Raw genomic sequence first — 14,142 nt, 5'->3', positions numbered from 1 at the left:
GAAGAACAATTAAAATGTACCTTTAATGTTGTAAAACATTTATTATGAAGCAATCAGAAAGGAAATTTGTTCTTCCTGACGATAATAGGAAGTAGCCCTCAGAAACACGGTGAGGTGTAAGTAGGTGTAATGGCAGATTTGTCGTTGTATTTGGCGAATGTCAATGTTACATTGGGACAAACTATGGAAACTGAAAAGGTTAGTTGATGCTATTAAAATGTTTACTATTTTCTCTTTATGTGACAGCTCATATAAAGATTTGTAGTATTAATAGTTAACTACTTCCTTAGCAACGAAGCTAACGGGCAACAAAAACAAAGCAACTGAAGTCACTTAAACTCTCTAACCAGTACTTTGATGTCGCGAGTTGTATTTTGTGTGCAGTCAGCTCTTAGAAAAACACATTAGACCACTTTTATTTTTGTACCTGTAAGGGTTTTATATAAACAGCAATTTAAAGCCCGATGAGTGCTGGATTTTAGGAAAAGAAGATACTGATATTGTTGTCAATATTTTTACATACATCCCCACTAATCCCAAAAATGTGATTCTGTTCATCTGGACGTATCGTTTTCGATACTCATCCAAGTGACTTCTTCAGTCTCAGAATCACAGAATCAGCTTTTTGGGATTTCCTTACCTGGATGATTGAGCATGCATCATGACATCCCCACTAATGTTTGGTTAAATGTCCCTTAGTAAGTTGCACCTTGACCAGATGCTTTTGTTAGTCATAAACAAGCTTCTTGCATAATTTGTTGGATATTTGACCACTCATCTTGGAAAAATTAGTAGAGTTCATTTAAATTGGTTGGTTTCTTGGCACAGACCTGGCTTTTAAACATTGTTCCCAAAGTTTCAAGGAGTTTAGGTCAGAGCTTTGGGAGGGCTATTCCCATTCCGAACCCAGTTTATATGTGGTTTGGGTGTCATTCTCCATCTTTGTCCACATTTCAACTGTTGATTTGAGGTCAAGTTGAAGAATTTGGAGGTAGTCCAAATGTACCAGTACCACTAGCAGCAAAATGGTCACATAACTATCATCCTTCACTGGCTACCTGTTGGATATAAAATACATTTTAAAATTATATAAATTACTTTTAAATCAAATTCCAGGCCTCAATCCTACTTTATGAACTGATCTGCTACCTGTTTTTTACATTAGGCCTGAAATTGAGCATTTTCTACTCTAATAAAAGCTTTTACTTCTGTAAATTCTTCTATTCAATTCAATTCAATTTTATTTATATAGCGCCAAATCACAACATAAGTCGCCTCAAGGCGCTTCATAGATACAGAGAAAAACCCAACAATCATATGACCCCCTATGAGCAAGCACTTTGGCGACAGTGGGAAGGAAAAACTCCCTTTTAACAGGAAGAAACCTCCAGCAGAACCAGGCTCAGGGAGGGGCGGCCATCTGCTGCGACCGGTTGGGGTGAGAGAAGGAAGAGAGGATAAAAGACATGCTGTGGAAGAGAGACAGAGGTTAATAACAGATATGATTCGATGCAGAGAGGTCTATTAATACATAGTGAGTGAGAAAGGTGACTGGAAAGGAAAAACTCAATGCATCATGGGAATCCCTCGGCAGCCTATCAATTCTTTATTGACTTATATATGTGTTTTATTAAAAATATCATACAGTTTCAAATTATCACCAGAGTACAGGAGGGGAAGCAGAATTTGATACTGTGGAGATGGGGGACCCCGTGGGAACGCCAAGGAAGGTGAAGGTTCCTCGCAGAACCATTTACTTTGCCAATGGAGAGACCATGGAGGAGTACAGCACTGATGAAGAGGAGGAAGAGGAGCAGACTGCAAAGAAAGAAGTTATTTCTGTAGACCCGGTATGCTATTGGCACAGCAAGAGTCGAATAACAACAATCAATTAGGTTTTTCAAGGATTTTTGAGCCCGTAGTTTGAGTTTTTAAGTCCCACAGCTGAAGTGTACAGCTTCCTGGTGAACACAGTAGACCAGCAGGTTAAGATACAAAACTGAGCAACTATATTATGTTTCAGTCATTTGGAACTGCAGTGTTTCTTTATACTTCTTTGTGTTTCCAAATATAAAAGAGGAAGAAAGTTGAGCTTATATTGAAGGGAAATTCAGCTAATATTGTTTGTTCCAGTCAGAGGATGAACTCAGTTGGAAGGCCCAGTATGAGATACTGTACAGATTGTTATGACTTGTGAATACTAATATAGTCCAAGAAGAAAAAGATGCACCTGAAACACTGATACACATAATACGTGCAGTTTTAAAATGTTTCAACATGCTTCTTGAGATTTATTTATTTTTTAATCATATCTCATGTCCACTTGCCCGTTTTAGTCCAAACTGACCTGGGGTCCTTACTTCTGGTTCCAAATGTGGAGGATGGCCACCTCCACTGTATCAGGTAAAACTCTACATTGTAAAATTACTCATAAAACACCAGCCGTTGCAGGTTGAAAATACATTCTAATACCAGAGAAATTTAAATAAAAGTAAAAAAAGGAAGCTAGAAGGTTTGCCTGGTGTCATCGCTACATTAAGGCTCTTTAGAGCCTTTCAGGGAGTTTTAAAAATAGCTTTTTGAAGTGGGAATATCAGGAAATGTTATAAATACTTTAGAAAACCTGAAATGAAATGCATATTTCACAAATTGTTTTATAATTATTGTATTTTAAACATTTTTTTAAGTGTTTAGAAGATGTCTCTAATTTGTGGGTTTTTTGGTTTTGTTTTGTTTTTTTTGCAGTATGTGACTACATGGGAGAGAAACTGGCCTCTCTCTTTGGCATCACTACACCTAAGTACCAGTATGCCATAGATGAGTACTACCGTATAAAGAAAGAGGTACAACACCATGTTACATCTTAAAAGCTGCTTACTCAAACGGAGGAGCAAAAACATTAACATTAATCTGGCTCACTGTTGCTTTCCTGCAGGAGGAGGAAGAGGAGGAGGAGAATCGTCTGGCAGAGGAGGCGGAGCATCGGTTTGGGGAGCAACAGAGAGGCAAGCGGGGCGATCCCACAGCTCCTCGTCTGGCTACGGTGGAGCAGCCTGAGGTGTCTCCGGCCTCCTTTGTTAACATCAGCTTCGAGCTCGAGCCTGAGCCTCCTCTCAGCAACCAAGACCCCAACAGAGTCCCGTCTCCTCTCCCCTCCTGAAGAGTGACGGTGGCAGACAGAAACCTCCAAAACACACACACACTTCTGTTAGCTGACAACCCGTTAATCTACCCAGCTATGTAAACTAATAGTTTTGTTATTTTTTTACATTTTTTTTTTATTTTATAAAGGAAGATCTTGGAGTGCAGGGAAACATAAAAAGGGCTGGAGATGGCTGCACTAGCCTGACTTGTGAATGTATATCTGTGTATGGCAGGGACTGATATATGTACTTAGGCTGTTAAACAGGGTCTAGGTTCAGCTCACTTTAAAATGATGAAGTAGATCCTCAAGGCAACAGTCAATTATTAATTACAGACTGGTGTGAAAATCCATCCAGAACTGGACAAAAATAAGAGAGTTGGTCCTACCCCCTCTGCTAAACAGAAACATGTTATGTTATAGTTGTTGCCTCACTGATATGCCAATGAAGAGATTGAGTAGTTTTGCACTCTTATCCAGTTCAGCCTGTCTTTGCTGCACTGTCATCTCTGGTCAGGCTTCAGAAAAAGCCTTAACATGTTTATAGAAGACAAACCGATAGACCTTATATATTAACTTATTCTTATAGGACTGTGTATTAATATTTTGGGTTTTCAAGGTTAGAAGTAGTTACAAAATGAAGACTAAAGCGTTTCAGTACATGTTATATAGTCTGTTAATCAGTCTCTTAGATGTTTATGAGTGAATCGTGACCCTTCACCTTTGCATGCTTACCTTATTCATACTTGATCTTTCCTGCCGCGGTGTTTTGATTCATAAAAGATGCTCGGTGTAAAAATAAAAAACGTCAAATTTGTGCACATAGCTCTGTTTACACACCTGTGTTGTTTTGGTGTGAGATGCCCAATTTTCGAGGTATCTGATGCAAAGATGTCTGCCTCTCTGACGTTACTGCCGAACCGCCAACCATAACTCTCCAGTTACCCGTGACCAGAGGCTCAAGATAGCGTGAAATGTAAATGCTCTCAGCTGAGCAGTACCAAGCTGGCTGAGCTCAGCTGCACTGTTATTTTCACTGGCGAATGTAGAAAGTACAAAGAAAAAGAGTTCCTAAATGAAACGGCTTGCATTTCATCCTGGGTTTTTAATGTTTTTGTGATTTGATCATCATGAGAGGAGCGTCGTTTTAGTTCTTTATATAAAAGAGAAGGAAGACATTTCTACAGTCTTAAACAGAGCAATTTATAAAAAGCCAGACAGATCAGAGGAGTAATCCAAATGATTTGGGGGTAAACTGGCCCTTTAAGGAGGCACCTGCGCTGTTCACATATAGCCAGACAGCCAGACAGATTATGGACCCAAATGGAAAAACCCAAATCAGGTCATCATGGGCAAAAACGTTTTTTAAAAGTGGAATTTTCAATGTCTTAGAGTAAAACAGATATATTTTCTTCTTCTCATCTGTCTAACAATGCCTCATTTTGGATCCCGCCAATTACTTCCTTGCATCTTTTCTTTACTCATTGCTGTCACATTGTTCATGAAACTCATGCACCACAGGCTTGGAGGTGTGTGCTAAAGACAAAGATTTAAATGCCTAAAAGCTAAATTAAAAAAGAATCAGGTCCCAGCTATGAACAAATCGTCCAAATCTCCTGCGTGGACCTAACCAATTTCTTTCATCCAAAAATCTTTACTACTTACAAGTGTTTTAATATATTTAAGCTCTCCATCGTCCACAATGTTTCACCTGTGGCCTCCATAACTGTGATGTTTAGTTATTTATTGACCTGATGCACATTTATTAATTTCTGAACAGCTTGAGTGTTACATTTCCCCATGCCCTAATGTTTCATTCATTATTTCTGTGCTGCTTAAAGATGAAGTCAGCTGCTTCCCTTTCTTGAGATGTCACAGTAATCGGCTGCGTTTCTATTTTGATGTTATTTACAGCCTCTTTACATAAAATCTAAAACCTTCCGACAGTTAAATCTGACTCTAGCACTAACTGATGCTCTACGCTGGTGTGAACAGTGGCTCGTGTATACTTCAATCTTTGAATGTCCTTGCTTGTGCCAGTCTAAGCCTCTTAGAAATTGTTTTAATCTTCTCTTTGGCTGTGACGTGTGATGGCAGGCTTCAGATCTCAGTTTGCAGAGTAGCAGCGCTTATAGTCAGAATCGGTCCACAAGCAGACTCCAATGAAATGCCAGCGTATCATAGCAAAAGATGTGTACACTTTGCAGTTAAATGTCTTTCACTAAGTATAAAGGATGTTTTTTCACTATGTAAAGCAGGGTAACCTATGCAAAATATTTTCTGATTTAAAGTGAAGCTTTTAATGAATCTTTATATTTCTATATTCTGTGTGTAAATAAAATCTTTAAATAATCAAAAGGGTGTTTTGTTTTGAAAATTGTACAGTGTGACTTATTTCTTCTTTTATAGACAGTGCTGTGAAGAACTATCCCTGTGCCTGTGTGAAAAAGTAATTGTCACCTAAACCTGATCACTAGTTCTGCCACTCTTGGCAAGAACTGCAATCAAGTGTTCGTGTAACTGGCATTTCAGACACATTAGAAGGTTTTTAAACAGCCTGTTTAAGGTAATCTCTAATAATCTCATTCTTATTTAAACCCAGATTATGATTGGGTCACTCCATATTTCTTATTTTGGGTTTTTGAGTCAGTCAGAGGTGGGCTTGCTGGTCTGTTTCAGATCACTGTCATGCCACATAATCTGAGTGCGCTTGAGCTTCAGAGCATGAACTGATGGCTGAGCATTCAAGATTTTCTTGTTTCATCAATTACAGCAAACCAGATGTAACAGGACTGTAAAAGTTCTTTTGTCTCGGCCGGCCACAGAATATTTTCTCTAAAGCCATACTTCATTTTGTCAGACAGGTTATATTTGTCAAATTAACAGGTAATTTGTAATCAGGCCTGGGTGTGACGAATAACATTGAACTCAGCTTTGAAAAAAAGAAATTGTGATTAATTCATGGTTAACATCACGACAAATATGCAGCAACTGTGTGATGCTGTCATGTCAGCATGGAATGTTTCCAGCATCTTGTTGAATCTACACCACAGAGAATTACGGCAGTTCTGAAGGGAAAAGGGGTCCATTTATCATTTAATGTTTAATTTTACAAAAATTTACAAAAACATTAGTTCTAAAGAAAATCATAATTTAAAGTAGAAATTTAAAGGAGCATTTTTCACAAAACGTACAAAGGAAATCCAGTAAAAACAAAAAAAAGAGCCCACATGTAAATCAGAGGGAGTTACTACGAAGCTAATTTAATGAGCCAGCAGGTCTTTAACGGAAGATGCCAAAATTAAATGTAAACAAGCTACTCGATGTAAATTAACTGTCAATTAAAGAGAACAAATTATTACCAGGTGTTAGTAAAGCTGTGCTTATTTACCATTTTATAATATTTCCTTTTGATTTTTTAAATTTACTCCTATTCAATTTTATTCCCATTTGAACATTTTAAATTTTGTGAGGAAGAAGAAGCAGCAGCTTCCTCACAGGACCAGATGAAGAAAGCTATATTGAATTACCTTCGTAGTAAACCCACCTAGATTTCACAGGTAGGAGAAAAGATCAGTATTTACACAAAGATCAGCATTTGCACATTCCTCCTTTTTCCTTCAGAGTCTTCCAGCCTTCGAGGCCTTCACATGTGTGCGGGTGAGAAGGGTCAATGTCCTGCCATTTTTTGGGAGTAAAACATCAAATTCTCTTTACGTTTCAACCCCGAAACATCTTCATGTATCGTCAAAGTCAGCCATGCTGCTCCCGCCAACCCCGCCGCTGTCACTGTCGTTGGCGACCAGCACTTCTCTGTTCTCATAGGTCCAGAAACCGTTGAGGTCAATCAGGATGCTGACCACTGTGTCGCCCTGACAGCTGTTCACCAGGTCCTGCAGTGTGATCTTGAAGGGGTCTTTAGGCTTCACCATGTCAAAGATCTCATCCTAAAGAGAGAATTAAATGTTCAAAAATATCGCCCACGGCCATTACGGCCACATAAGGTGCTGTTTGTCTGTATGTACCTTTACATCCTGGAAGGAGACCGGCTCCTGTCCGTGCAGCTTGATCTGTTCCTGAATGGCCTGAAGAGAAAAAAAAACTGCTGAAAAATGATCAAGAAAGACTGAATGAAAAAAAACAAACAAACTGCTGAATCAATCCTTTTGATTTCGTTTCACGGAAGCGTGTGCAGCCGATACCCTAAAGAAGTAGTTGAGGGAGAAGACGTTGAGGTGTCCTTGATTCTCCATGTCCAAAAGTTTAAAGATGTACTGTAAAGCTGCTGGCTCCTTCCTGTTCTCCAGAGCCAAAACAAAGTCTAAATAGGTCTTATAGTCCTGGAAAAGAGAAGGAGAAACATTCATGTCAGACAAATATTGAAATATTTAAACCACAGGAATGATGTTTTGGGAAGTAACACGTTAGTTTTTGGAGCCATATTTGGACAAGAGGGTGGAGTGAAGTTATGAGCTACTGCTTAGCCAGTCTGGTTAGATATTTGCTGATTAGTGCTAAATAGCAAACTAATAAAATACTTGGATAGTCTGTTAATACAGTAAACTGCACAGTGAGGCAAATTATTCATCAGTGCATTTAAAATGATTCAAAAAGGAACCACAGCACAAAATAGGTCCAGTTCAGTAACGAGAGCCAAAGAATAAAAACAGCATGTGAATAAGCCCAGCTTCAATTTGATGCAGTGAATCTTCAGCTCTATAACAACTGAGGTAATGAGGAAAAGAGGTACAAAGTTTTAAAGCGTTAATCATCCCTGTAAAGTATTTACAGACCTATAGAGGCTGTAAATATGCTTATTTTAATGTAAAGTTAGGCATTTAAACATGGGAGCCGTGGCCAGTATAGTAGATTTATAGCGACTGCTTTTAGACGTGCATGTGTGTTAGCTGCCTGAGGAGATCACACAGAGTTCACTCAGTCAGCAGCTCAGGATTAAATCTGTTTGCTTGAAGATGTGTGAGAAAGTCCTCACAGTCACCTGATCTCACCACCAAAAACATCTCTGCCACAGCAGTCAATACTCCAGCGGTTAATGTTATGGACCGTACCATTTCACCCTCGTAGGTAAGGCACTCCTGAAAGACTCTATCCAAAAACACAGAGGTGAGTGTGGCCGTGCCGTAACGTGAAAGCTCCTCTTTGCTCAACATGCCGTTGTGGTCCTTATCCAGGTTCAGGTACTGGCCTGCACAATTTAAAAACACAGATGTAAGCAACAGTACAGGGCACTGATACACAGACACATGCCACACAGAGCACTCCAACTTCACTGACCCAAAATTGGGCCTTTCACCAACATTCCTCTAAATACAGAGGAATACAATTACCACCGGTATCCTGCTGTGCAGATGTGTCCAGATGTTATCTCACCATAGACTCGGAGAGCCGACGGGGCCGAGAACCAGTTGGAGTCCTGACTCTCCTTAGACAACTCCTCGTCTCTCAGCTGGTGACAGAGAAAGGAGAAAAAGGATGATATCAATAAGAGGAAGAGTTGCTTAGGGTTCAATTGTTCAATTGTTATTGGCATCCTATAACAGACTGTGTGTGATCAAGCAAGGAAAAATAAATAAATAAAAAATACCTCCAATAAGTCATCCAGAAAACTGCAGGCCAGGATGTCTTGGATTTTAATCTTTCCTGGAGAAAAGTAAGATAACTTAAAACAAAACAACAACAAAAAACCCACCAAACCAAAAAACCAACACCTCCACAAAAAATTCAAATTCAAATTCAAATTTTATTTGTCACACACACACACAACCATACACAGTATGACATGGGGGTGGAATGCTTGTAGCTGTACAATGCCCGACCATTAAATGACAGACGAAAAGTTTTACAATATTTACAATTTACTACAAAAATTTACAAATTAACTTAGGAATTTACAGTAAAGAATGTGCAAATAGCAGAAGAGATTATAAAGATAAGGATTATAAATTATAGGAATTATAGGAAATGTGTGGTGGTGCGTGTGGTGACGTGTGTGAGAGTCCAGTCTTATAGTGATGTGTTTGGGAGAGTCCAGTGCTACACCTGGTTCAGGGCCCGAATAGCCTGGGGGAAGAAGCTCCTCCTCATTCTCTCTGTTTTGGCCTTAAGGGAGCGGAAGCGCTTCCCAGACCTCAACAGTGAGTCCATTGTTGGGATGGGAGAGGTCCATCATAATCTTCCTAGCTTTGGACTTGCACCGCTTGGTGTAGATGGACAGCAGGTCAGGGAGCTCTGATTGAATGATGCGTTCTGCCGAGCGCACCACCCTTTGCAGATCTCGTCTGTCCTGCTTGGTGCTGTTCCCAAACCAGGTGCAGATGTTTGACGTCAGGACGCTCTCGATGGTGCAGGAGTAGAAGTTCTTGAGCACCTTCAGTGGCAGATGGAAGTCTCTAAGTCTTCTGAGGAAGAAGAGACGCTGACGGGCTTTCTTAACCAGGGTGTTGATGTGACAGGACCATGACAGGTCCTGAGTGATGTGGACACCCAGGTATCGGAAACTGTCCACTCTCTCCACTGGCGTGCCACTGATGATGAGGGGTTTGTAATTCCTCGCCTGCTTTGTAGTGAAGTCCATGATCAGCTCCTTAGTCTTGCTGATGTTTAGGAGGAGGTTATTCTCCTGGCACCAGGTCTCCAGGTTCCTAATCTCCTCCAGGTAGGCCGTCTCGATGTTGTCGGAGATCAGGCCCACAACAACAGTGTCGTCAGCAAACTTGACAATGGAGGTGGTGTCGGATGTGGCAACACAGTCATAAGTGTACAGTGAGTACAGCAGGGGGCTTAAAACACAGCCCTGAGGCACTCCAGTGCTGAGTGAGATGGAGGGGGAGACTTGTTTTCCTACCCTCACTGATTGGGGTCTGTCTGTGAGGAAGTTGAGGATCCACTGACACAGTGATGAGCTGAGTCCTAGATCCGTCAACTTGGTGAAAAGCTTAGAGGGAATTATTGTGTTGAATGCTGAACTGTAGTCCACGAACAGCATCCTAACATAATTCCCTCTGCCAGTGTCCAGGTGACTCAGGGATGTGTGGAGCAGGTGAGATATGGCATCGTCTGTGGAACGATTAGTCCGGTAAGCAAACTGAAGTGAGTCGATGGTGGGAGGAAGTGAAGAAGTGAAGCCACAAATATTATGTGTGATAACCAAAATCAACCTTTTCTACACTCCTAACACAACCTAAACACAGGAAACATGGCAAATAGCTCCATATAAAGATCAAAATGATTATTTTTCCTTATGTCTTGCGTATTGTAATTATTATTGTAATAACTGCAAAGCTGCAATAAGTTAGTCCTTACAGTGACCATCAGGCTCTGGTTTCAGAAATTTAGGGTTAACAAATTTTTACTTTAAACTGAGATTAAACTTCAGCTGATCTTATATAATTAATGAGCTGTAAGATGACTGGTATAAAATAAAAATTCCATCTGTGACAGGCATTTTCTTCTCAGTGTGACTGTGACAGTGACCCCACCCTGACAAATGACAGATCACAGACTTTTACATACCTAAAGCATCACACAGAGCAGTTTTATTTAAACACTGTTTTTTACAGTAATGTAAGGCAAATGTTTCAGTGCAGGGAAACTGACTGCAAACCTAACGGCTGCGTTACAGCAGCCTACAGATTTTATTCTGAGGAGATAATAATATTTTCTTTTCATTTCCAGATGACAGATTGATTATAAATGTTAAACAAAAGACATTAATCACTGATGCATAAATGGAGGAAATGAGTCAGCTGCTGCAGATACAGCTGGAGGGGAGGAGGCAGAAAGAAATCCTGCCAAGCAAGCAGGTTAGGCTCAGAGAGTTACTCAGACTTAAATCCAGAGTTTTCCTTATTTCAGGTTTAGCAAACCAACTCTGTCTTGCTCTATAATCTTTCAGCACTTGTCCTGGTTCATGCAAGTGTCTGTTATATGTCATATGTAGCACCATGGTCTTGGAGGAATGTTGTGTACTGTACCACTGCACATGGCTTAAATGACATTAAAGCCACTTGACTTGACTTGCATGGTAATATGCCACGTTCTTATGGGGTTTACTCTCACCTGTTCGGAGTGGGTCGAGGAAGAAGAAGAACTTGCGGACAGCGGTGCAGACGTAGAAAGAGTAGAAGGACTTCTCCAAGCCGTCCAGCTGAGGCAGAGTGGGGATCAGCTCCAGGATGTAATTTTCTAGATCCTACAAAGAATCAAAAGAATTACCATTTTGCTGCATTTATATTTTCACTTGAGATAAAACTATTTTGTTTTGTTTTAAAGTCACTTGAGCTGAACTTACCGACTCTCTGAGGTACCCCTGTCCAGCCACATCATACAGACTCAGGCCTATCCGGGTCTGATGCAGCCACACTGGATGTAGATGAGAAGGAACAGAAAACAGAAGGGTAAGTGAAAACTCTTTAATTTGCAATATTATTGTAGTATTTCTGAGCCCGCAACAGGATAGTTACAGTGGTGAAAAACACAAAAGAAACAATCTAAACCTAAAATCTTTTTTTTTTCCTTTCAGTAACTTAAAGCATAGTTTCAATAGCAAATTTGCACCAGTTTATTTTCTATGGCACAGAGTAACAGAAACAAGCATTAGTACTATGGATGTTTGATTGCATTTTGTGTTATATCCTCATCTTGGATAGGTGGTTGGTGAAAAGAATTTACGGTATATTGTTTAGGAGGCTCTGTGGAAACAAAGCAGAGGAAAAAAGGTCCAAACCTTTCCTCATGACATAGTTGAAGAACTGCATGATGGAGATCCGCCCGTAAGGGTCACTGTGCAGCAGCTTGGCGTAAACTCTGGCTGTGAAGAATTTTCTGAAAGTAAGAAAGAAAAGAAAACAATTAAAACTTTACTCAAACATATTAATGGCTTCACATCAAAATCTGTTTTCGCTTAACACAATCTTTCTGCTTCAGGCTCTGAGCGCGCTCACATTAAAGGTCACTCTTCCTTCGAAAGAGTCCCGTATTCTTATTTTTCATCACAAATTTTCCCAAGTTCAGTAATTTGGATGCCTGCTGCCTTCGTTAGATGAGGTAGCTGTTTCTTAAGGACCAATTACCCATGGACACCGTGATAGACATATAATGTAGCACCAAAAGTTGATAGGGCAGACATTTAAATGAAACAGTGATTGGGTTAAGGTTATCAAGATTGACCAGAGTGGCTGATGCACACCCTGGAGGGACACCTACATGGGTTTTGGGCCTGATAAATACCTGGAGGGTCAGTGATTGTTTACATGTATTAGCTCTAGAATTGCCTAATAATACGTGCACAATCTGCGTGCACTTAGACCCACATGACTTAAACTTTGATGGGAGCATAGACTACTAACTATTACTACTACTAACTACATTTCCCATAGGTGTTTTGATATGCTGTTGATCAAGCCTAAGGGAAATGCTTTTTACTGATTTAACATCCTCTGTGATCAATATCTAACAATTAGACTGAATAAGTCCAGCAGTGTAATACAGACTTAAATGAATTTTAGGGTTGAGAACTTGTTATCACTCACTTGCACTTGCTCCCAGCCTTTTCCCCCACCTCCAGGTACGCTTCATAGTTGATCATGGCCTCTTCTCCAGTCAGTGGAGGCACCTGGTGCTTATCGAGCAGAAACCACAAATTCTGCAGAAAATAAAAGGAAACATAAGAAAAAACAAAGTTTGTGTTGCTTTACCTGCAGAAGAAGCAATGATATATTTGTGTGCGTTTTACCTGCAGTTCCTCATTATCAAGCAGCTCTCTGCTCTTCCTCTGGAGAAAGACAGCTCTGGATTCCTCTCTTAATTTCTGAAGCAATACTTCATCTTCTGCTGGCAGCTGCAGAAAAAAACCCAACATCTAGTGGCCATGTCCAAGCAACTACGCACAAGTTAAATAATTAGCATCACACTTTCCTCTCTTACCACTAATTAAATGATTAAATTGACTGGATGTAAAGGTCTGAATACAACTGTGTGTGAACTGTAACGTTTGCTTCTGGATGGCGTATGTAGACATTGGAAAGAAAATAGTTCCAAAACTAAGGTTTTTGTTTGACTTTTACAGATTTCATATGTATTGAACTGATTTGATACCCTGTAGTAGAACCGTGGGATGGTCTTGTAGGAGCTGCCGCTGTTGCTTCCTCCTTTCCACTCGGTGTAATATTTGGAGAAAAGCTCCGTTTCTTCTGATTTATTTTCCTCTTCGCTCTTCTCGTCTTTGCCGGAGAAAAACACAATATAAAAACCAACTTAAATATTAACTATCCGGCAAAAGAACACTCTTATTAGTTAACTGATTACAAATCGATAGTGTACATTCAAGTTAGCCAGCTAAACACAGTTTACATTGTTTTACCTCTTTTGGAGTTTGCTAACCTCCTCTTAAGAATATCCGCCCAGTTAGGCTGCTGTTCGGTAGCCATCTCTGCTCCGGAGACAAGCTAACAGTGAGATTTCTTCATTTTAATAACGAATCTCCACTTGTAGTAAAAAAAATAGCCGTGCTACCCAAACAACATCAAGCTAATAGCTGTAAAGGGAACTTTTTTCCGGTCGGTGCTTTTCAAAATAAAAGAGTAACGAGAAAGAAATGAATTTCCACCTCTTCAACCTGCTCCCTGTTAGTCCACACAGCGACTACTGCCTGACTTCAACCCGTTCATCGCCATCGCAAACAAGGAGAGACTCAATACTTATGCCGATTTAATCTCATATCTCCACAGTATGGCTCATTATCACTATTAACTCTATCACTCTGCATTTACTCCAGCTCTGCACATCGCCTATGTTCTTGAAAATTATCTGGACATAATATGATACAAAAGCTACATGTAAATAAAATAAATGTAAAAGTTAAATAAATATTTAACTATAAAATATATAACAAATTATTCTCATGATCAATGGGTGATGACATTTCCTTTTTTATTTTGAAAAACCTGATACCTCACAAACGACGTTGTCTAATGTTGATG

At 39.9% G+C, this 14,142-nt stretch overlaps 2 protein-coding genes across 3 annotated transcripts; one reads left to right on the top strand and one right to left on the bottom strand.

Moving 5' to 3' along the window:
* The first annotated feature begins 47 nt into the window (after positions 1 to 47).
* fam177a1a (family with sequence similarity 177 member A1a) lies at positions 48 to 5,400 on the top strand. 2 transcript variants are annotated; one of them, XM_085441917.1, is made up of 5 exons: positions 48 to 109; positions 1,665 to 1,850; positions 2,337 to 2,403; positions 2,746 to 2,843; positions 2,936 to 5,400. In XM_085441917.1, exons 2-5 carry the CDS (start codon positions 1,701 to 1,703, stop codon positions 3,158 to 3,160), a joined length of 540 nt encoding a protein of 179 aa, XP_085298043.1. In that variant the 5' UTR covers positions 48 to 109; positions 1,665 to 1,700; the 3' UTR covers positions 3,161 to 5,400. The 2 variants fall into 2 exon arrangements, with proteins under 2 accessions (XP_085298043.1, XP_085298042.1); XM_085441916.1 differs by having other exon boundaries at positions 68 to 198.
* An 826-nt stretch (positions 5,401 to 6,226) lies between these two features.
* ppp2r3c (protein phosphatase 2, regulatory subunit B'', gamma) lies at positions 6,227 to 13,723 on the bottom strand. The gene is made up of 13 exons (XM_085441885.1): positions 13,524 to 13,723; positions 13,259 to 13,383; positions 12,897 to 13,001; positions 12,694 to 12,806; positions 11,889 to 11,986; positions 11,454 to 11,524; positions 11,222 to 11,354; positions 8,748 to 8,803; positions 8,534 to 8,609; positions 8,212 to 8,348; positions 7,345 to 7,482; positions 7,168 to 7,227; positions 6,227 to 7,089 (listed from the first exon to the last, which is right to left on the bottom strand). The coding sequence occupies exons 1-13, from the start codon at positions 13,588 to 13,590 to the stop codon at positions 6,880 to 6,882; spliced, it is 1,389 nt and encodes a 462-aa protein (XP_085298011.1). The 5' UTR covers positions 13,591 to 13,723; the 3' UTR covers positions 6,227 to 6,879.
* Positions 13,724 to 14,142: the final 419 nt, after the last annotated feature.

This window comes from Copadichromis virginalis, linkage group LG19, assembly GCF_057382275.1.
Source record: "Copadichromis virginalis isolate Kocher_CV1m ecotype Utaka linkage group LG19, C_Virginalis_male_GT1.1, whole genome shotgun sequence".
In the NCBI taxonomy this organism is placed as follows: Eukaryota; Metazoa; Chordata; class Actinopteri; order Cichliformes; family Cichlidae; genus Copadichromis; species Copadichromis virginalis.
Note: the sequence above shows the minus strand (reverse complement) of the source record. Positions and strands in the feature narration are given on the sequence as shown.

Excerpts from the sequence above, each read along its gene's own strand:
- fam177a1a (XM_085441916.1), top strand. The coding sequence starts at position 130 with ATGGCAGATTTGTCGTTGTATTTGGCGAATGTCAATGTTACATTGGGA. Across the intron at positions 199-1,664 it reads AAACTATGGAAACTGAAAAG|AGTACAGGAGGGGAAGCAGA; the intron begins GTTAGTTGATGC and ends AATTATCACCAG. Across the intron at positions 1,851-2,336 it reads AAGTTATTTCTGTAGACCCG|TCCAAACTGACCTGGGGTCC; the intron begins GTATGCTATTGG and ends TGCCCGTTTTAG.
- ppp2r3c (XM_085441885.1), bottom strand. The coding sequence starts at position 13,590 with ATGGCTACCGAACAGCAGCCTAACTGGGCGGATATTCTTAAGAGGAGG. Across the intron at positions 13,002-13,258 it reads TCCCACGGTTCTACTACAGG|CTGCCAGCAGAAGATGAAGT; the intron begins GTATCAAATCAG and ends TTTTTTCTGCAG. Across the intron at positions 12,807-12,896 it reads TTGATAATGAGGAACTGCAG|AATTTGTGGTTTCTGCTCGA; the intron begins GTAAAACGCACA and ends TATTTTCTGCAG.